This window comes from Papio anubis, chromosome 5, assembly GCF_008728515.1.
Source record: "Papio anubis isolate 15944 chromosome 5, Panubis1.0, whole genome shotgun sequence".
NCBI classification, from domain to species: Eukaryota; Metazoa; Chordata; class Mammalia; order Primates; family Cercopithecidae; genus Papio; species Papio anubis.
Genome location: NC_044980.1, coordinates 34,928,555 through 34,951,068, shown reverse-complemented (window position 1 = coordinate 34,951,068; position 22,514 = coordinate 34,928,555). Strand labels below are relative to the sequence as shown.

The following is a 22,514-nucleotide window of genomic DNA, read 5'->3' as shown; positions in this document are numbered from 1 at the left end:
ATATTGATTCTTCCTATCCATGAGCATGGAATGTTCTTCCATTTGTTCATGTCCTCTTTTATTTTGTTGAGCAGTGGTTTGTAGTTGTCCTTGAAGAGGTCCTTCACATCCCTTGTAAGTTGGTTCCTAGGTGTTTTATTCTCTTTGAAGCAATTGTGAATGGGAGTTCATTCATGATTTGGCTCTCTGTTTGTCTGTTATTGGTGTATAAGAATGCTTGTGATTTTTGCACATTAATTTTGTATCCTGAGACTTTGCTGAAGTTGCTTATCAGCTTAAGGAGATTTTGGGCTGAGACAATGGGGTTTTCTAAATATACAATCATGTCATCTGCAAACAGGGACAATTTGACTTCCTCTTTTCCTAACTGAATACCCTTTATTTCTTTCTCTTGCCTGATTGCCCTGGCCAGAACTTCCAACACTATGTTGAATAGGAGTGGGGAGAGAGGGCATCCCTGTCTTGTGCCAGTTTTCAAAGGGAATGCTTCCAGTTTTTGCCCATTCAGTATGATATTGGCTGTGGGTTTGTCATAAATAGCTCTTATTATTTTGAGATACGTTCCATCAATACCAAATTTATTGAGAGATTTTAGCATGGAGGGCTGTTGAATTTTGTCAAAGGCCTTTTCTGCATCTATTGAGATAATCATGTGGTTTTTGTCTTTGGTTCTGTTTATATGCTGGATTACGTTTATTTATTTGCGTACGTTGAACCAGCCTTGTATCCCAGGGATGAAGCCCACTTGATCGTGGATAAGCTTTTTGATGTGCTGCTGGATTCGGTTTGCCAGTGTTTTATTGAGGATTTTTGCCTCAATGTTCATCAGGGATATTGGTCTAAAATTCTCTTTTTTTCTTGTATCTCTTCCAGGCTTTGGTATCAGGATGATGTTGGCCTCATAAAATGAGTTAGGGAGGATTCCCTCTTTTTCTATTGATTGGGATAGTTTCAGAAGGAATGGTACGAGCTCCTCCGTGTACCTCTGGTAGAATTCAACTCTGAATCCGTCTGGTCTTGGCCTTTTTTTGAGTGGTAGGCTATTAATTATTGCCTCAATTTCAGAGCCTCCTATTGGTCTTTTCAGGGATTCAACTTCTTCCTGCTTTAGTCTTGAGAGAGTGTAGGTGTCCAGGAAATTATCAATTTCTTCTAGGTTTTCTAGTTTATTTGTGTTGAGGTGTTTATAGTATTCTCTGATGGTAGTTTGTATTTCTGTGGGATCGTGGTGATATCCCCTTTATCATTTTTTGTTACATCTATTTGATTCTTTTCTCTTTTCTTCTTTATTAGTCTTGCTAGCGGTCTATCAATTTTGTTGATCTTTTCAAAAAAACCAGCTCCTGGATTCATTGATTTTTTTGGAGGGTTTTTTGTGTCTCTATCTCCTTCAGTTCTGCTCTGATCTTAGTTATTTCTTGCCTTCTGCTAACTTTTGAATGTGTTTGCTCTTGCTTCTCTAGTTCTTTTACTTGTGATGTTAGGGTGTGAATTTTAGATCTTTCCAGCTTTCTCTTGTGGGCATTTAGTGCTATAAATTTCCCTCTACACACTGCTTTAAATGTGTCCCAGAGATTCTGGTATGTTGTATCTTTGTTCTCATTAGTTTCAAAGAACATCTTTATTTCTGCCTTCATTTCGTTATGTACCCAGTAGTCATTCAGGAGCAGATTGTTCAGTTTCCATGTAGTTGAGCGGTTTTGATTGAGTTTCTTAATACTGAGTTCTAGTTTTTGCACTGCGGTCTGAGAGACAGGTTATTATAATTTCTGTTCTTTTACATTTGCTGAGCAGTGCTTTACTTCTAATTATGTGGTCAATTTTGGAATAAGTGTGATTTGGTGCTGAGAAGAATGTATATTCTGTTTATTGGGGGTGGAGAGTTCTGTAGATGTCTATTAAGTCCGCTTGGTGCAGAGTTGAGTTCAGTTCCTGGATATCCTTGTTAACTTTCTATCTTGTTGATCTGTCTAATGTTGACAGTGGGGTGTTGAAGTCTCCCATTATTATTGTATGGGAGTCTAAGTCTCTTTGTGGGTCTCTAAAGACTTGCTTTATGAATCTGGGTGCTCCTGTATTGGGTGCATATATATTTAGGATAGTTAGCTTTTCCTGTTGAATTGATCCCTTTACCATTATGTAATGGCCTTCTTTGTCTCTTTTGATCTTTGATGGTTTAAAGTCTGTTTTATCAGAGACTAGGATTGCCACCGCTGATTTTTTTTTTCTCCATTTGCTTAGATCTTCCTCCATCCCTTTATTTTGAGCCTATGTGCATCTCTGCATGTGAGATGGGTCTCCTGAATACAGCAAACTGATAGGTCTTGACTCTTTATCCAATTTGCCAGTCTGTGTCTTTTAATTGGACCATTTAGTCCATTTACATTTAAGATTAATATTGTTATGTGTAAACTTGATCCTGTCATTGTGATATTAGTTGGTTATTTTGCTCGTTAGTCGATGCAGTTTCTTCCTAGCCTCGATGGTCTTTACATTTTGGCATGTTTTTGCAATGGGTAGTACCGGTTGTTCCTTTCCATGTTTAGTGTTTCCTTCAGGAGTTCTTGTAAGTCAGGCCTGGTGGTGACAAAATCTCTAAGCATTTGCTTATCTGTAAAGGATTTTATTTCTCCTTCACTTATGAAACTTAGTTTGGCTGGATATGAAATTCTGGGTTTAAAATTCTTTTCTTTAAGAATGTTGAATATTGGCCCCCACTCTCTTCTGGCTTGTAGAGTTTCTGCTGAGATATCTGCTGTTAGTCTGATGGGCTTCCCTTTGTGGGTAACCCGACCTTTCTCTCTGGCTGCCCTTAAGATTTTTTCCTTCATTTCAACTTTGGTGAATCTGACAATTATGTATCTTGGAGTTGCTCTTCTGGAGGAGTATCTTTGTGGCGTTCTCTGTATTTCCTGAATTTGAATGTTGGCCTGCCCTACTAGGTTGGGGAAGTTCTCCTGGATGATATCCTGAAGAGTGTTTTCCAACTTGGTTCCATTTTCCCCTCACTTTCAGGCACCCCAATCAGACGTAGATTTGGTCTTTTCACATAATCCCGTATTTCTTGGAGGCTTTGTTCATTTCTTTTTCCTCTTTTTTCTCTAGACTTCTCTTCTCGCTTCTTTTCATTCATTTGATCTTCAATCATTGATACTCTTTCTTCCAGTTGATCGAGTCGGTTACTGAAGCTTGTGCATTCTTCAAGTAATTCTCATGTTATGGTTTTCATCTCTATCAGTTCGTGTATGGCCTTCTCTGCATTGATTATTCTAGTTATCCATTCTTCCATTCTTTTTTCAAGATTTTTAGTTTCTTTGCGCTGGGTACGTAGTTCCTCCTTTAGCTCTGAGAAGTTTGATCGACCGAAGCTGCCTTCTCTCAACTCGTCAAAGTCATTCTCCGTCCAGCTTTGATCCGTTGCTGGCAATGAGCTGCGTTCTTTTGGAGGGGGAGATGCCCTCTGATTTTTTGAATTTCCAGCTTTTCTGCCCTGCTTTTTCCCCGTCTTTGTGGTTTTATCTGCCTTTGGTCTTTGATGCTGGTGACGTACTGATGGGGTTTTGGTGTGGGTGTCCTTTCTGTTTGTTAGTTTTCCTTCTAACAGTCAGGACCCTCAGCTTCAGGTCTGTTGGAGTTTGCTTGAGGTCCACTCCAGACCCTGTTTGCCTGGGTATCAGCAGTGGAGGCTGCAGAAGATAGAATATTGCTGAACAGCGAGTGTTGCTGTCTGATTCTTGCTCTGGAAACTTCGTCTCAGAGGTGCGCCCAGCCCTGTGAGGTGTGAGGTGTCAGTCTGCACCTAGTTGGGGGTGTCTCCCAGTTAGGTTACTCAAGGGTCTGGGACCCACTTGAGCATGCAGTCTGTTCATTCTCACAACTCAACCTCCATGCTGGGAGACCCACTGCTCTCTTCAAAGCTGTCAGACAAAGTCATTTACATCTGCAGAGGTTTCTGCTGCTTTTTGTTTAGCTATGCCCTGTCCCTAGAGGTGGAGTCTACAGAGGCAGGCAGGCAGGCCTCCTTGAGCTGCAGTGGGCTCCACCCAGTCCAAGCTTCCCTGTGGCTTTGTTTACCTACTTAAGCCTCAGCAATGGCGGGCGCCCTTCACCCAGCCTCGCTGCCACCTTGCAGTTAGATCTCAGACTGCTGTGCTAGCAATGAGGGAGGCTCCGTGGGCGTGCGACCCTCCAGGCCAGGTGTGGGATATAATCTCCTGGTTTGCCATTTGCTAAGACCCTTGGTAAAGTGCTGTATTAGGGTGGGAGTTACCTGATTTTCTGGTGTTGTTTGTCTCAGTTTCCCTTGGCTAGGAAAAGGGATTCCCTTTCCCCTTGTGCTTCTCTGGTGGGGCGATGCCTCGCCCTGCTTCAGCTCTTCCTGGTTGGGCTGCATCAGCTGACCAGCACCGATTGTCCAGCACTCCCCAGTGAGATGAACTTGGTACCTCAGTTGAAAATGCAGAAATCACCCATCTTCTGTGTTGGTCGCGCTGGGAGCTGGAGGCTGGAGCTGTTCCTATTCGGCCATCTTGCTCTGGGACCTGACAAACATCATTTCTTATACTACAATGAGATGTCCTCATTTGGCTGTGCCATACTTTATTTAGCCTTTCTTTGGTAATCTCTAATATTTAGTCTTTTTTTCCTATCATTGCCATGTTCCTTGCACTGGACAATTTCAGGTGTAGTTCAGGTCATAAAAGGATTTTCAGTTAATTATGTTATATTTAAACTCACATCGAATGGGTTTTTTTAAAGAAAAAAAAACCCTAGATCTCAAAGATGGTTTTGTCATCAGCACATTCTGTGTTGAGCTTTCAGCCAACTACTTAATCTATGCTTAGCTTAAAAATAAGATTTGGCTGGGTGCTGTGGCGTATGCCTGTAATTGCAGCACTTTGGGAGCTGAGACAGGCAGATCACTTGAGCTCAGGAGTTCAAGACCAACCTGGGCAACAAGGCAAAACCTTTTCTGTTTTTTAAAAAATAAGATTTGACATTGTTGTGGTGTAAGTTTTTCACAGAATATGAAATTTGAAAATTTGAGTAGTATTTGGTAATGTTCAGTGTTTTAAGCCTTTTGAGTTGTAATAAGTATTTGTGAAATCAGTGTACCATTACAAGAGTTTTACATTGCCTTTGAAGTAGGCAGTAATAGAAAAATAATGTATGTGCTAAACTACACAGTATTTTTTATTCTTTCAACAAATATTTCTTGATATTACTATATGCCAGATACTACATCAGGTAACTGGAATATAGTATGGAATAAAGTAGTCAAGTCTCTGCTCTCATAGAGTATCTGGGGTAAGGGGAAAGGTTTGGAGAGACAATAAATATAAAGAATGTGCATTATATCAGATGGATAAATGCACTGAAGGAAAATATAGCAAGATAAGAGAGTAGAGTGATGAAAGAAGTTCAATTTTAGATATTTAAGAAAAATGAGACCATGGCAGTTGGAGGAATGGCAGTGATCACACGTCGGCTGCTGGGAAGATCTGAATTCTTGTGTCAGGTCATCATCAGAAAAGCTAAGTTTGCTGTATAGTGAGGATCAAGAGATCTGATCCTGATTGCAGAACCTTCCCTGATTACAGAATCTTGGGTTGTATCTCCCACTTCACCCTTCTAGACCATCCCAGAAGATCTATAAGATTTCATCTGGGAAATCACTAGGAGTTCTTGGAAGGGAAAGAAGGAAGATTGTTGGTTGGAATAAAAACAAGGTTGAATGAATTCCAGAAAGCAGGATTCTTAACCTCGTGGACAGCAATCTGCAGAAGAAGAGAACTTCAGAAAACAAACTCGAAGCAACATGCAGAGAAGTAAGATGAGAGGGGTCTCCTCGGGAAAGAAGACCGCTGGTCCACAGCAGAAAAATCTTGAACTAGCTCTCCCAGGAAGATGAGGGGGTCGCTCTGTAGAGAACCCCCTTCAGGATCCATGAGGAAGACCAGAAAGAACAAACAGAAGACTCCTGGAAACAGAGATGGTGGCAGTACCAGCGAAGCACCTCAGCCCCTTCGGAAGAAAAGGGCCCGGGCAGACTGTTGAAAGTGAGGAGGCGTTTAAGAATAGAATGGAGGTTAAAGTGAAGATTCCTGAAGAATTAAAACTATGGCTTATTGAGGACTGGGACTTAGTAACCAGACAGAAGCAGCTGTTTCAACTCCCTGCTAAGAAAAATGTGGATGCAATTCTGGAGGAGTATGCAAATTGCAAGAAGTCACAGGCAAATGTTGATAATAAGGAATATGCAGTTAATGAAGTTGTGGCAGGAATAAAAGAATATTTCTTTTTTTCTTTTTTTTTTTTTTTTTTTGAGATGGTGTCTTGCTCTGTTGCCCAGGCCAAAGTGCAGTGGTGTGATCTCGGCTCACTGCAAGCTCCGCCTACCAGGTTCATGCCATTCTTCTGCCTCAGCCTCCTGAGTAGCTGGGACTACAGGCGCCCACCACCACGCCCAGCTAATTTTTTTGTATTTTTAGTAGTGACGGGGTTTCACGTGTTAGCCAGGATGGTCTCAATCTCCTGACCTCATGATTCACCCTCCTCGGCCTCCCAAAGTGCTGGGATTACAGGCGTGAGCCACCGTGCCCAACCCAGGAATAAAAGAATATTTCAATGTGATGTTGGGCACTCAGCTGCTCTACAAATTTGAGAGGCCCCAGTATCCTGAAATCCTCTTGGCTCACCCTGATGCTCCATTGTCTCAGGTTTATGGAGCCCCACACCTACTGAGATTATTTGTAAGAATTGGAGCAATGTTGGCCTATACGCCCCTTGATGAGAAAAGCCTTGCATTATTGTTGGGCTATTTGCATGATTTCCTAAAATATCTGGCAAAGAATTCTGCATCTCTCTTTACTGCCAGTGATTACAAAGTGGCTTCTGCTGAGTACCACCACAAAGCCCTGTGAGCGTCTACAGACAGCTCACCATTTTTGTCCTGTATCTGTAAACACTTTTTGTTCTTAGTCTTTTTCTTGTAAAATTGATGTTCTTTAAAATCGTTAATGTATAACAGCGCTTATGTTTCAGTTTTTTTTCTGTTCTGTTTTAAACAGAAAATAAAAGGAGCATAAGCTCCTTTTCTCATTTCAAAGTTGCTACCAGTGTATGCAGTAATTAGAACAAAGAAGAAAGAGTAGAACATTTTATTGCCTAGTTGACAACATTGCTTGAATGCTGGTGGTTCCTATCCCTTTGACACTACACAATTTTCTAATATGTGTTAATGCTATGTGACAAAACGCCCTGATTCCTAGTGCCAAAGGTTCAACTTAATGTATATACCTGAAAACCCATGCATTTGTGCTCTTTTTTTTTTTTATGGTGCTTGAAGTAAAACAGCCCATCCTCTGCAAGTCCATCTATGTTGTTCTTAAGCATTCTATCTTTGCTCAAATTGTTGAAGGATGGTGATTTGTTTCATGGTTTTTGTGTTTGAGACTAATGCACGTTCTAACATGATAGAAGCAATGCATTATTGTGTAGCCACGGTTTTCTGGAAAAGTTGATATTTTAGAAATTGTATTTCAGATCTTAAATAAAATTTGTTTCTAAATTTCAAAAAAAAAAAGAAAGATGAAAATATTGATAGTTGAAATGGAATCTGTTTACCAATATAAAGAAATAGTGAAGAAAATTGTTAAATGTGATTTTTGTGATATTTCATGTAGGAGTATTTTGTATATAAATTTAAATTTAACGCTTTAAAGTACTGAAACTTTCTTTTCTATTATTCTAAATAGTTAAAGATGTTTGTTGATTTGAAGTATTTTATTGGTTCTCCCTTGTTTTGTTATTTATTTATTTATTTATTTTTGAGACAGAGTTTTGCTCTTGTTGCGCAGGCTTGAGTGCAATGGCAGGATATTGGCTCACTGCAACCTCCGCCTTCCAGGTTCAAGCGATTCTCCTGCCTCAGCCTCCCGAGTAGCTGGGATTACAGGCACCCGTTACCATGCCTGGCTAATTTTTGTATTTTTAGTAAAGACGAGGTTTCACCATATTGGCCCAGGCTGGTCTCGAACTCCTGACCTCAGGTGATCCACCTGCCTTGGCCTCCCAAAGTGCTGGGATTACAGGTATGAGCCACTGCCCCTTATTGTATTTTGTTGGGTTGCATCACAATCTTGATTCTCTATGTTAGGATATTAATCAATTCCTTGGAATATTGTAGTATGTAGGTAAACAAAAGTCTAACATTGATTTTACAAAGGTGAAAAGTTCATATTGCCTTTGATTAGTAAATTTTTTTAAGTATAGAGAGATCAAATTTTTAAATTTTAAAATAGAGACTTTAAATCTCTATACTCTTTTTTGAGTAGAGAGATATCAGATAAACTATTCGCTGATGACTGTATCATAAAATTAAGAATGTTTTCACATGTATGACTTTATTCAATAGTCTGATAAATTTTCTGCATATAAAATAGAAAAATTAAAAATGAGAATTTATTAAAGTAAGTTTAAAGATTTATATAGATAAATGGGAAGTGATAAATACATTTTGTGAAGCAGTAAGAATTTCATGAAACTTGAGTTGTTAGGCAAAATTAACACAAAAGAAAAATACTGTTTCAAAAAACAAAAGGTTACTTTTAAATGATCTCTTTCCATTTTTCTCTTTCCTCTTTTTTAGAAAATCTTAAATTGTAGAGGATAAATAATCTTAGAAAAATGTATTTTACCAAGTATCTAATATCTTAGGATTTAGTCAACAGCTTATTTGCATAAACTATTCTGTTAGGACTTATTAAGAAACTCTAAATGACACTATATTAAAACTGTTGACGTCTAAAATAAGAACTTCTTAACTTGTAATATTGTAAGAACTAGTATAATTTTCGTTAAGTTTTTGAAAATACAAGGTATGTGAAATTTTTTAAGTGTGCTTTAAAAAATAAAATATAAGTACTTGAGGATAGGAATTACCCTTTTAATCTTATTCATAGTCCAATGTGAAGCATGACATTTCTCCAAAGAGTTTATTAATGTATTAATGTACTAATAAATATTCATATGAAATTTCCAAATGTCATTTCCCATGTTAATGATGCATTTTAACCTTCTTTTCACTTTATAGATATGGTCCAGACCTGTACATGAATAACTTTGGTTAGTGAGAGTGAAATATCCAATAATGAGTGGTGCAGCTTTGGGACTTGAGATTGTTTTTGTCTTTTTTCTGGCATTATTTCTACTTCATCGATATGGAGACTTTAAGAAACAGCATAGACTTGTAATTATTGGAACACTGCTTGCTTGGTATCTCTGCTTTCTTATTGTCTTCATACTGCCTCTGGATGTTAGTACGGTAAGGAGTGAACTTTATTTTCACAATTTAAAAGACAAATTTTAATCATACAGCATGTTGGAAATAATATTTATTCTTAAGACAGCTAAATTATGACAGTTTGTACTTATATTTTGAATTAAAAGATTATATGGTCATTTGATCATTAAAAAGCATAGCCAAGGGCTGGGAACCATGGCTCACGCCTGTAATCCCAGCACTTTGAGAGGCTGAGGCGGGCGGATCACGAGGTTGGGAGATCGAGACCATCCTGGCTAACATGGTGAAACCCTGTCTCTACTAAAAATACAAAAAAATTAGCCGGACGTAGTGGCAGATGCCTGTAGTCCCAGCTACTCAGGAGGCTGAGGCAGGAGAATGGCGTGAACCCGGGAGGCAGAGCTTGCAGTGAGCTGAGATCGCACCACTGCACTCCAGCCTGGGTGACAGAGCAAGACTGTGTCTCAAAAGAAAAGAAAAAGAAAAGCATAGCCAGGAAGGTAAGTTTAGATAGATAGATTTATAAACTCTGATGTCCTTTAAATACTTGGTGTAACGTTTTGATTCTCATTTTTAAACCATACGTTCATTGCTTTAGACAATATATAACCGGTGCAAGCATGCTGCTGCAAATTCAAGCCCTCCTGAGAATAGCAACATTACAGGATTGTACGCAACTGCTAACCCTGTTCCAAGGTATTTCCTTTTTTAAAAAATATATAAATATTGTAGGGGACACATTGTTTAAAAATGAAAGTTTTTACCATCCAGATTTTATATTGATGTAAGTTATCCTCATTCTCTATTAATTCCCTCCACCTCTATTCTTTCCTAGTAGACTTTTCATTACATCATATTCTAATTAAATTAATTTTTTAAATATTTATTGGTCCACAAAGCCCTTCAGTAGATGGTAGTAAGAAACTTGAAGAAGTCCTGACTTTTCAGTCCTGGTTCTTCTTTACCAAGTATGTAATTTCTAAAACCTGTTTTTCCTCTCAGCCTATCTCAGATTTAAAAACGTGGGATGTATTTTCACTGTTGCCTAATTTACAAGGTTATAATAAAGTACAAGTATTTCTGTACTTGTGGTATTCCTTTCATATTGCACATCCTTCAAAAGCATTATAGATTTACATAAAAAAATGAATAAAGTTCAAATTGTCCGAAGATTATATTGAATTCAAATATCGAATTTTTAAGTAAAAAGCTTATATATGTTGACTATAGACTTTATGAATGCTTTCAGTAGTATTTGCGTGCTTCTTTATGCATATTTTTAAAAAATCTAACTTGAGAAAAGGTAAATTTAAAATGCAGGTGTTACTTCCATTTGAAGCACTATTAAAAACTGGATAAAGATCAGCAGCAGCTATAGATTGTTGCAAGTTCTTGGGATATCCTTCTAGCTTAGGAATATGGCTACATGGCAGAATTTATGATCAGAGACTCATGTCTTCAGAAATTTAAACAGAATTATGTATAGATGCTAGCATGCATTTCCATAGAAGCTATGTTATAGTGAGTGATTTAATTAGCATTCCAATTTTCAGGAATTAATCACCTAATGTTTTCCCCTCCCAATCCCTATAACCTGGAAAAAAAAAAAAAAACCCAACCTATGAATGGGTTGTGTATTTTAAAGGTAATCATTAGAAATTTTATTTCATAATACATTTGCTTTTAATGATTGTTGCACTTTTAGTCTATTAGTTGAACATTAAGTTTTCTTTTTACCCAATGACTAAAAATACACTGAAAGTTGAAAACTTAAATGACATTTTCAGAAAAAACTATTTTGTTGCTTTTGTGTGTTTTTTTCTTTTGGCAGTCAACATTGAATTTTAAAATTTCTGTGAAATTTTATGAGTTATTGATTATTAGAGTCAATAATTTAAAATCTGAATGTAAATTAACTTGGCCACATGCAAATTAACTGTATAATTCATTTAAATAATTATTTATGATTAATTGGCTTTAACTTTTATTCAACAGCCAGCATCCTTGTTTCAAGCCATGGAGTTACATTCCTGATGGAATCATGCCAATTTTCTGGAGGGTAGTGTATTGGACGTCACAATTTTTAACATGGTAAGTTACAGTAAAGGATAACATTTTTCAATCAATATAGTTTGGAATTTATTTATGTGTCATTTTTTTCCTTAAATCTCTGTCCTCTCCCTTTCTGCTCTCTCAAGTGTGTCCTATCTTACAGAAAAAAAGAAAAAGAAAAAAAAACACACAAATAGAAAATAGAAAACAGAAACACAGTTTTTGTTGTTATTGTTTCCTTTCAGTTATTGCCTTCTCTTTTGCCCTTCAGTCCAATTGTTCTTCCAGCCACATTATTACATGAAACTGCCCTTGCTAAAGTCATATACTCTGGTTTTCTTTCTGTCTGCTTTCCCCAACCTTCTGATTTCCTTTATGAGTGCCATTTCTGTTGTCCATTTTCTAAATGTTGATCTTGCCTAGAGTCCTATCTTGGTCATCTTGTCAGACTTCCCTGCATAGCTGTAATTATAGCCATGGTTTCATTGACCAATAATGCATTCTGAATCTTTCTACCCATTATTTTTATCTTTCTGCTGTGCTCCAAACTCATACTTATCCACTTGCCTGCTAAGCATCTCTTAGATCTGCAAACAACTGCACTCTAAAACTGGAGGTACTGAACATTGCAAGAGAAAAATTACATAGCAGAGTAGTGCTCTTGTAAAATCATGTCTATTAAATTCAACTGAGCTCTCAACATTACTAGACTTTCCTTCTTTGTATTTTTAGTTTGCTTTCTTTCCATTTTCTACAAGAAATATTTCCACTCACTTCAAATTTCTGTCCTCTTTATGGCTTTCTCTCTTGTACTCCCTAACAACAATAATAAAATCATCTTTACTCTTAGCCTCTTGGCAGATGACTACTTTCCATCCAACAGTTAAAACAGGAGTCATCAGATGGCAGCTCTTTCAGCTTCTCACCAACAAATCTACATACCTATCCATCTTTTTTTTTATTTCCCCTCCAAAGATAGAAGAGTCATGCTTGTTAAAGCCAATCCTGTCACAGGATCCTTAGGGGTGTTGTTTTGCCAGCTGGAAACCTCTATGGCCAGTAGCACCTTTGCCCGAATTTTACTCAGGCCCACTGAGCTTATTCTACTCACTCAGCCTGGCAGGTTGCACTCAGCTCATGCTACTGGCTCTGATCTCATGCCTCCCAAGGGCGAGCCAGGCGTGGAGTGGTGAGGGGTGTGTGAGTGAGTAAGCGTGGGATCCAGCCACTGAGCACAGCCAGACATGCTGACTGCTGTGGCAGGGTGGGCAGCTCCAGGCACCAGCACAGGTCTCGGCTCTGTGCAAGCCTGTGGCTGGGTCAAATACACTGCAAGCAGCTTCTGCTGTGGGCACCTGCATCTGGATGAGGGGAATGTAGTGGTACTCAGAAGCTTGGAGATGCCAGAAACCTCAGAGCTCCAAAGAGGGTGTCACAGACCTGGCTTGGGGAGTCCCCAGATCTGGGCTTCTGGAAGGGCCACAGTTCTTCTCTTCTCATCACTTGCAACATGGCAAGTGGCAGGGGCATGTTTCAGCCCTGTTTATGTTTCAGCTCCTTCAGTTCTGCCATTCAGCAGGTCCTGAGTTCTTGTCCTACGTCCAGGAAGAATGAGGTATGTGGAAAACTGGAGGGTGAGCAAGGCGAAGAGGTGCTTTATTGAGTGATAGTACAACTCTCAAGAGACCCAAAGTAGATAGCTCCTTTCTGCAGGCAGGTCATCCTGACAAGTACAGCTCTCAGTGGAAAGGAGCCCCGGAGTGGGTAGCTCCTACCTGCAGGCAGGTTATCTCAATCGTCTGTGCAGCCCCCAGCAGAGAGGAGACCTGGAGTAGATAGCTCCTATCTGTAGTCAGGTTGTCCTGTCATCTGCCTGAGTCTGGCTGAGTCTGGGGTTTTTATGGGCTTCAGAGAGGAGGAAGTGTGCACTGATTGGGCCATGGGTGGGCCTGGAAAAAGCATCCTAAGTTCTCACTGTGGTCCACAGGACTGGTGGCCTGGCCCCCAGGCTTCACGCTGTCCCTGGCTTGAAGGTGGTGCTTCACCAGTGACCTGCCCACTTCTGCCCAGGAGCCTGTCTGCCTCCTGCCACCATCAATCATGTCATTTATGGCACCCAGGCTGTTCATGCCAAATGGTGCCTGCAGGCCCATGCTGAGCTGCCCTCAGCCCCACTCTCCACCTCCCTCCTGTGCTTATTGATGTCCAAAGTCTAGAGTGGGCTGAGGCAGCAGGGGTCTGGTGTGTCAGCACTGCCCTGAGCATGTGTGCACACCCAGCTAGGTTGCAACAGTGCCTGGATTCAGTCACAACTTTTCTCCAAAATCAGAGCAGTTGTCAGGAGCAGGGAGAGGCCAGGCAGCAGGAGCAGGGACTTCCAAACCTGTAGTGGTATGGGGGCTTTCTGGGTCCCCGAGAGTGCAGGGATGCCTGGGTCCACAGCCACAGCTGGGCAGCTGCAACTGTGCCCAAGAGGGCAGGGCTCCTGCCCCACCAACTCAGAAGAGGGTGGGGCTCCCACCTCCTGCTAGCTCCATGGAGTGCACAGCCCCCGCCAGTCCTGCCCCACTGCGGCCACCATCTTTGCAGGGGGCCACTGCAGACAGGCCGCTGCTGCCATCACTTCTTCCTAAAATATGGATCCATCCCCTTCAGCTCTTGTTACTTACTTGTAGCTTTCAATTTCAACAAAGCATGCACATTTCTCTCATCTTTAGAAAAGAAAACAGAAACAAAAATGAAAGTCTGGGCCGGGCGCGGTGGCTCAAGCCTGTAATCCCAGCACTTTGGGAGGCCGAGATGGGCGGATCACGAGGTCAGGAGATCGAGACCATCCTGGCTAACACGGTGAAACCCCGTCTCTACTAAGAAATACAAAAAATAGCCGGGTGAGGTGGCGGGCACCTGTAGTCCCAGCTACTCGGGAGGCTGAGGCCGGAGAATGGCGTGAACCCGGGAGGCGGAGCTTGCAGTGAGCTGAGATCCGGCCACTGCACTCCAGCCTGGGCGACAGAGCGAGACTCCGTCTCAAAATACGTCTAAAAAAAAAAAAAAAAAAAAAATGAAAGTCTGTCAGTTCAGATTCCTTTCCAGCTTTTGCCTTGTTGATCTGATCACAACTAAATTTTTTTAGAAACTTTTTAAAACTGAAGCATAAATTCATACCGGAAAATGCATAGATTGTGTTTAGTTTGACTTTTTTCAAAGTGAATACACCCATACACCAGCACTCAGATGATGTTATAGAACATTAACAATGCCCTCAGAAGCCTCGCTCATGCTTCCCTGTGTAGTCGTCCCGCACTCCCCAGAGGTAACCATGATTCTGACTTCCATCACCATAGATTAGTTTTTGCCTGTTTATGAACTTTATAAGCATAGAATTATACACTGTCAACTTTTTCGCATCTCTCTTTGCTCACATATTTGGGAAATTCATCTATGCTGTGCTGTATGTATCAGTATTCTCTTATTTTCCATTTCTGTAAAATACCCCATTGTATGTATATGCCATAGTTTATCCTACCCAGCCAAACTTCTTAAATGAATTCTCTATATTTGATATCTCCACTTGCTCATTGTTTACTTATTTCTCAACCATAGTACTCTGCTTTCTATTCTCACTCCTCCACTCATACATACAGGTTTTTAATTTACTTCACCTCTTGGTGGCATTTGATTCTCTCTCTCCACTTTAACTTTCCTCTCCTAGTTCCTAACCCATATGCTCCTTGGTTTTCTTCCTTGCCCCACTATTGTTCTGTCTCAGTCTCTTTTGCTGGTCCATCCTTCTGTTTTCTACGTCTCTCTTAAAAGTTGATATGAGATCTGTCTCAGTTCTTTCCTTCACATTCTCCATACTCATGCTTCCAGTTGAGTTTCTACTGATGTTATTTCAGTGCCGTTGATACAGTGATGACTCCGGAAGCTATCCATATTTTTAGTCCTCTCTCTTGAACCCTGAAGCTGGGTTTGTGTGCAGCTCCTCTTGGATGTCTCCTAGGTACTACTTCAAAGTCATTATGCTGTCAACTGACCTTCTCCCTTTTTGCTTCTTACCACCATCACCACCCTTCCCCCTCCCAACTAGTTCCAATTTTGTTTCCCTTTTATCCTTTCTCCATGCTGAAGCCTTAGAAAACTAAAATTTGATCAAAAATGTTTTCTTTGAATGCAGTCCAGACTCTTTATAAAAGCTTTAAAGACCCATTTGCTTTCCCTAAAATTTTATGTTACAAAAATACTCAGTCATCTATTATAGTATATTAAGTATTCATGATTACTTATAAACATATTTATCAGTGAGAAGAACTATTCATTAAAATGGAGATTCCCATATTTCTGGCATTTTGAGATTATATAGACATATCAGTTGTTTGGGTTTTTAATCATATTTTTTCTATCCATCTAGGATTCTCTTACCTTTTATGCAGTCATATGCAAGATCAGGAGGGTTTTCCATCACTGGAAAGATCAAAACTGCACTAATTGAGAATGCAATCTACTATGGCACCTATTTGCTGATTTTTGGAGCATTTTTAATTTATGTAGCTGTAAACCCACATTTACATTTAGAATGGTAAGAAAAGTAGTCTTCTTAACATTGCTTTAATGTATGTTTGCATTTTTAAAAATTCATTTTTAACTTCATATGTGCCGGTAAAAAGACATTTCATTGAGAAATGTATTGTTACATATTTTATGGATTTCCCTAAAAGAATATGTGAATAATCCATATTACTAAGAAAGAAAATATGGAATGACATCTTTAAATATAGATTTTAGGCAAAAGATTAATGATTAGTCTAATGGCTATATATTAAAATTAATAACCCTTATGATTTTTGGATAGAATTTCAAAATTTTTATATGATAAAATAACTGGTTTTATTTTTCATTGGAACTTGTGTGTTTTTTGTTTTGATTATAATTTGAGGGCATATTTGTTCTTAATGTTATCTTGGATTTAGATATTTCAATAAAATTGAAATCTGTTTTATACTTATGATTTCTAACATATGTGAAGGTCTACATCTGAAAATTTAGAAATAGATCAGCAGTGCTAGGTCTCACTATTGTATTCTTGAGATTTGCTAGGTCAGCAACACAAGTTAATTTGAAACATTTTCAGGCTTCTTTTGTTCAATATAGAAAAAGAAATCACCTAATGAAAAATGTTTCCTCTAGGAAAATATATACATATTATTGCCATGAATTAATTCTAGATGCTAATTTTAACACAATAGAAACAGTGTCTCCTGTGTTAAAGTCTATTTATGCAATCACATTTTATCTTTCCATTAAAATGTACATATTATCTGTTATTTCCCTTTCTTAGGAACCAGCTTCAGACAATTGGGATAGCTGCTGCAAATACATGGGGTCTGTTTCTTCTTGTGTTGTTGTTGGGTTATGGCTTGGTGGAAATTCCTCGATCCTACTGGAATGGAGCAAAAAGGGGTTATCTACTTATGAAAACGTATTTTAAGGCAGCCAAACTGATGACAGAGAAAGCAGATGCAGAAGAGAATTTAGAAGATGCCATGGAGGTAAGCAAGTTTGAACCTTATAAGCAATAGTCACTAAGGCATGTGTATCCGCTTTTAGTCACTTTTGGTTTGTTGTTGTTAGTGCATTGATGGGCTTCAGATTGCAAAACTGGTGTTGTGCAATCCTTCAGAATGTCTCATCCAGGATGACTTTTTAGCAGTTCAGCCTCATGATGTGTCTTGTCCATCTTCTGTCTGACAGGGATTCATGGAAAATATATTCAATAGTGCAGGGCTATGCCTATTATTTTGAGGTAACTTTTAGTAGTACCCTCTTTTATTTTCAAAAGTCTCCCAGATTAAATGATAAATTGTATGGTTACCCTAACATAATAGAAGTGAGAATAATGACCAGAGGACACTTATTTCTGAAAGGTTAACCTAAGGTAATACCACCAATTCTGGAAACCTCTTTAAAGAACAATTTGCATGGGAGTTTGTATTGATAAGTTTTGTTTCCTATCTGTAATCTTAATAAGACACTTCATTTTACTCGATGACTTAACCCAGTTTCACAAAGTTATTGAAAGTATACCTTTCAATACTGTACATAAAAATATATAACAAATTATAAAATTTTTCTGTGTTAAGTAAAAATTTTGTTATGGATTTAAAAAGATTATTGTAGTCACCTCACAGTTTTGCTCACCAGGGAAAATATGCTACTCAGCTGATGATACTCTCCAAATTAAAACTCCTTTTGAAGGCTTTTCAGTCATGTTAAAATAAACTCCAAAATGTTATAATGCAGCCTACAGAAAAATAATTTGGCCTATGTTTAGCTCTCCAGCTGTATCCCAAACCTCTGTCTTCTCATACTGGTCATCTTTGGTTTCTCAAACTTGCTAATGGTGATGAAATAATAAACAATTCTATAGACTTAATATTTACCTAACACTCAACTTTGGTTCCTCAAACTTAGCAATGGTGATAATTATAGTAAACAATTATATAGACTTACTGTTTGCCTAAGAGGGACTTTCTAAGCACTATACATATATTTAATTCCCATGACTTTATGATAGAGATTTTTGTAAATCCCCATTCTATAAATGAAGAATATGAGGCACAGAGAGATTAAGTAACTTTCTCATGTCTACATGGCTAGGAAGTGATAAGAACCAGGCAGTCTTGCCTCTAACAGGGACTGACAAACTTTTTCTGTAAAGGGCCAGATAGTAAATATTTTAGGCTTTGTGTGCAATATGGTTTCTATCACAACTACTCTGTCCTTGTAGGATGAAAGCAGCCATAGCCAGTAAATAAATGAATGAGTGTGGGTGTGTTCCAGTACGAGAACAAGTAGTGGACTGAATTGATCTTGCTTGATGACCCTGTGCTTAATCATTACACCCATTGTCTTTCTTTTCTGTCTTTGAGCATGCTATTCCCAAACTATTATAATGCTCTTTTCAGTACTCTCTTCAGCTAATTCCTATTTCATTTTCAGGTCTTAACATAAATGAGAATTCTTCAGGGAAGCTTTATTAGCTTCCTAGAACTGCTGTAACAAAGCTACCACAAACTGGGTGGCTTAAACAATAGAAAATATTGGCTCACAGTTCTGGAGACTAACATTCAAGATTGAGGCATCTGCAGGGTTGGTTCCTTCTGAGGGCTCTAGGGAATATCCGTTCCATGTTTGTCTTCTAGCTTCTGGTGGTTTGCGATCTTTGGCATACCTTGACTTGTAGACCCCTGCCTTCATCTTCACATGGTGTTCTCCCTGTGTGCCTGTGTCCAAACTTCATTGTTTTGTAAGGACACCAGTTATATTGGATTAGGGTTCATCCCACTCCAGTATAACCTCATCTTAACTTAGCTAATTAAATCTGCAACAACTCTATTTCAAATAAGATCGCATGTTAAGATACTGGAGGTTAGGTCTCAGGGGACACAGTTCAACCCATAACATCTTCCCTGGTTGTCCAGACTCTTAAACACTCAGCAACCATTTTTTAAGTGAATGAATAAATGAACAAATGAATGTATACTGTGATTAGAAAATTTTATGTTGGCTTTGCAGCATTTATTCTCTACAGAATGTAAGAACTACAGCAGAAAATATTGATTTAAATGTAGGAGTGAGTCTATAAATAGTATTATTTAAATTGAAATGATTAAATTTCCTGTTATATTCAACATTCCTATGATGAATGTTATTACATCTTTTGAAAGAAGATAATTTATATTTGATAAATTTTACATTTATATTTGAAATTTTGAATTTTTTAAAAAATTGAAATAATTGAAAACTGGTATTTCGATAAGGTACTTACATTTGATAAAAGAAATTAATTTAAATTTAAATTTGATAGTATTCCATCCAAAAGTTGGTATTAAATTCAGTTGTTTCAGATTTGAGGAATTTGGATTTCACTAATTTATTCAACGTTCCTGCAAAAAAATAAACACAGGTATTATGTGAGTTATGGATTTTTCCCTAGACGAAACTTTGCTGTCTGAATAAAATAGATTTTGTTGTTGTTATTTTTAAATAGGAGCCCTCTGCTTAGAAATAAGATGTGGAAAATTAAGGACCGGCATTGGTGACTTCTGTGCTATTTTAGTATAGTATTCTTAGGTTTTAAGCTGTGTAAGAAATTTTAGATAAGAAACCACTCTTTAAAAATGAATGTTTTGAAAATAGCAGTAGGTACACATAGACAGCAAGATAACTCTGAACCTCTTTCCATCAAAAACAATGCATGATTTCTCAGGTATGAATTTCTTTTTTGTTTGTTTTTCTGGGGTTTTAAAACGTTTTTGTACATACTCATCACCTCAAGCATTTACTTTTCTTTATGTTACAAACAATCTGATTATTTTCATTTAGTTATTAAAATGTACAATTACATTATTGACTGTAGTCACCCTGTTCTATCAAACACTGGATATTATTCACTCTAGCTATATTTTTGTATCCATTACCATTCCCACTTCCCACCCTCCCTTCTACCCATAACCCCTCCCAGCCCCATAAATAAATGGGAACATGTGAAGTTTGTCTTTCTGTGCCTGACTTATTTCACTTAACATAGTGACCTCTAGCTCCACCCATATTATTGCAAATGACTGGATCTCATTCCGATTTAATGGCTGAATAGTCCTCTGTTGTGTATATGTACCACATTTTCTTTATCCATTCATACGTTGATGGACACTTAGGTTGCTTCTAAATCTTGGCTATTGTGAGTACTGCTGCAATAAACATAGGAGTACAGACATTTCTTTGATATAATGATTTCCTTGTTTTGGTTATATACCTAGCAGTGTAATTGCTGGAACACATAGTAGCTTTTTTTTTTTTTTTAATTTTTTTGAGGAGCCTGCAAACTGTTCTGCATAGTAGTTGTACTAATTTACATTACATTATTGCCTGTATTTTGGATAAAACCCATTTTAACCGGGGTGAGATGATATCTCATTGTAGCTTTGATTTACATCTTTTTGATGATTAGTGATTCAAAAATCAGTAGCATTTCTATATGTCAACAGCAAACAACCTGAAAAAGAAACCCCATTTACAATTGCTATAACACAAATAAAATATCAAGGAATTAGCCAAATAAGTGAAACATCTCTACAATGAAAACTCTAAAATGCCTGTTTTTGCCTGTTTGCCATTTATGTCTTTTTTTTTTTTTTTGAGAAATTAAAATCTTTTGCCCATTTTTAATCAGATTATTACATTTTTTTTTTCTCGTGGAGTTGTTTGAATTCCTTGTATATTCTGGTTATTAACCTCTTGTCAGAAAGATAGTTTACAAATATTTTCTCCTATTCTGTGGGTTATCGCTTCATTTTGTTGATAGTTTCCTTTGCTGTGCAGAAGCTTTTTAACTTGATGTGATCCCATTTGTTCACTTTTGCTTTGATTGCCTGTGCTTATAGGTTATTACTGAAGAAATCTTTGCCCAGTCCAATATCCTGGAGAGTTTCTCCAATGTTTTCTTGTATTAGTTTCATAGTTTGAGTTCTTAGATTTAAGTCTTTAAATCATTTTGATTTGATTTTTATATATGGGGAGATATCTGATCTAGTTTCATTCTTCTGCATATATCCAGTTTTCCAGTTTTTCTGGCACCATTTATTGAAGAGACTATCCTTTCCTCATCGTATGTTCTTGGAGCCCTTGTCAAAAATGAGTTCACTGTAGATGTATGGATTTATTTTGGGGTTCTCTATTCTGTACCATTGGTCTGTTTTTATCCTAACACCATGCTGTTTTGGTTATAGCTTTATTATGTAGTTTAAAGTCAGATAATGTGATTCCTCCAGTTTTGCACTTTTTACTTAAAATAGCTTTGGCAGTTGAGGATCTTTTGTGGTTCCATATAAATTTTAGGATTGTTTTTTCTATTTCTGTTAAGAATGTCATTGATATTTTGATAGAGATTGCATTGAAATTGTAGATTGCTTTCAGTAGTATGGACATTTTAACAATATTGATTATTCCAATCCATGAAAATGGAATACCTTTTTATTTTTTTGTGTTCTCTTCAATTCCTTGCATCAGTGTTTTATAGTTTTCATTGTAGAGATCTTTCACTTATTTGGCTAATTCCTTGGTATTTTGTTTGTGTTATAGAGATTGTAAATGCGATTTCTTTTTCAGATTGTTTGTGGTTGACATATAGAAATGCTACTGATTTTTGAATGTTGATTTTGTGTACTGCAGCTTTACAGAATTTGTTTATCCCTTCTAATAGTTTTTTGGTGGAGTTTTTAGGTTTTTCCAAATGTAAGATTTATCACCTGAAAACAAGGATAATTTGACTTCTTTCTTTCCAAGTTTGATGCCTTTTATATCTTTCTCTTGTCTGATTGCTTTACTTAGGACTTCCAGTACTATACTGAATAACAGTAGTGAAAGTGGGCATCCTTGTCTTGTTCTAGATCTTAAAGGAAAGGCTTTCAATTTTTCCCCATTCAGTATGATACTAGCTGTGGGTCTGTCATATATGACTTTTATAGTGTTGAGGTATGTTCCCTGTATATTCAGGGATTTTTTGCGGTTTTTATCATAAAGGGATGTTGAATTTTGTCAGTGCTTTCTCAGCATCAATAGAAATGCTTATATGGTTTTTTTCTTCACTCTATTAATATGATATATCACATTGATTGATTTCCATATGTCAAACCATTCTTGCATTCCTGGTATAAATCTGAATTGATCAGATGGATGACCTTTTCAACGTGTTCTTGAATTCGTTTTGCTAGTGTTTTGTTGAGGATTTTTTCGTGAGTGTCCATTGGGGATATTGGCCTGCAGTTTTCTTTTTTTGATGTGTCTGTTTCTGATTTTGGAATCAGGGCAATACTGGCCTCATAGATTGAGTTTGGAAGTATCCCTCCTCCTCTGTTTTCCAGAATAGTTTGAGTAGAATTTGTGTTCTTTAAATGCTTGGTAAAATTCAGCAGTGAAACCATTGGGTCTTGGGCTTTTCTTTGCTGGAAGACTTTTTATTACAACTGTGATTTTATTACTTGTTGATCTGTTCAGGTTTTGGATTTCTTTCATGGTTTGATCTTGGTAAGTTGCATGTGTCTAGGAATTTGTCCATTTCTTCTAGGTTTTCCAATGTATTGGCATATAGTTGCTCATT

At 37.8% G+C, this 22,514-nt stretch overlaps 1 protein-coding gene and 1 pseudogene across 4 annotated transcripts in view; both read left to right on the top strand.

Annotated features, from left to right (window-relative positions):
* The window catches only part of LMBRD2 (LMBR1 domain containing 2), a 61,787-nt gene that overhangs the window by 8,011 nt on the left and 31,262 nt on the right, over positions 1-22,514 (top strand). Inside the window, exons 1-6 of one of the 3 annotated variants that reach the window (XM_009208271.4) lie at positions 8,041-8,093; positions 9,095-9,325; positions 9,903-10,000; positions 11,300-11,395; positions 15,768-15,935; positions 16,695-16,905. In XM_009208271.4, coding sequence (XP_009206535.1) covers positions 9,152-9,325; positions 9,903-10,000; positions 11,300-11,395; positions 15,768-15,935; positions 16,695-16,905 — 747 coding nt within the window. In that variant the 5' untranslated portion in view covers positions 8,041-8,093; positions 9,095-9,151. Of the gene's footprint in view, positions 1-8,040; positions 8,094-9,094; positions 9,326-9,780; positions 9,805-9,902; positions 10,001-11,299; positions 11,396-15,767; positions 15,936-16,694; positions 16,906-22,514 lie in introns of those variants that run through there. The other 2 variants (XM_009208272.4, XM_021939286.2) reach the window with 2 other exon arrangements.
* LOC100999567 lies at positions 4,918-7,585 on the top strand (annotated as a pseudogene). Its single transcript, XR_004183689.1, has 2 exons — positions 4,918-6,295; positions 6,624-7,585. The product of XR_004183689.1 is annotated as a mortality factor 4-like protein 2 (transcript).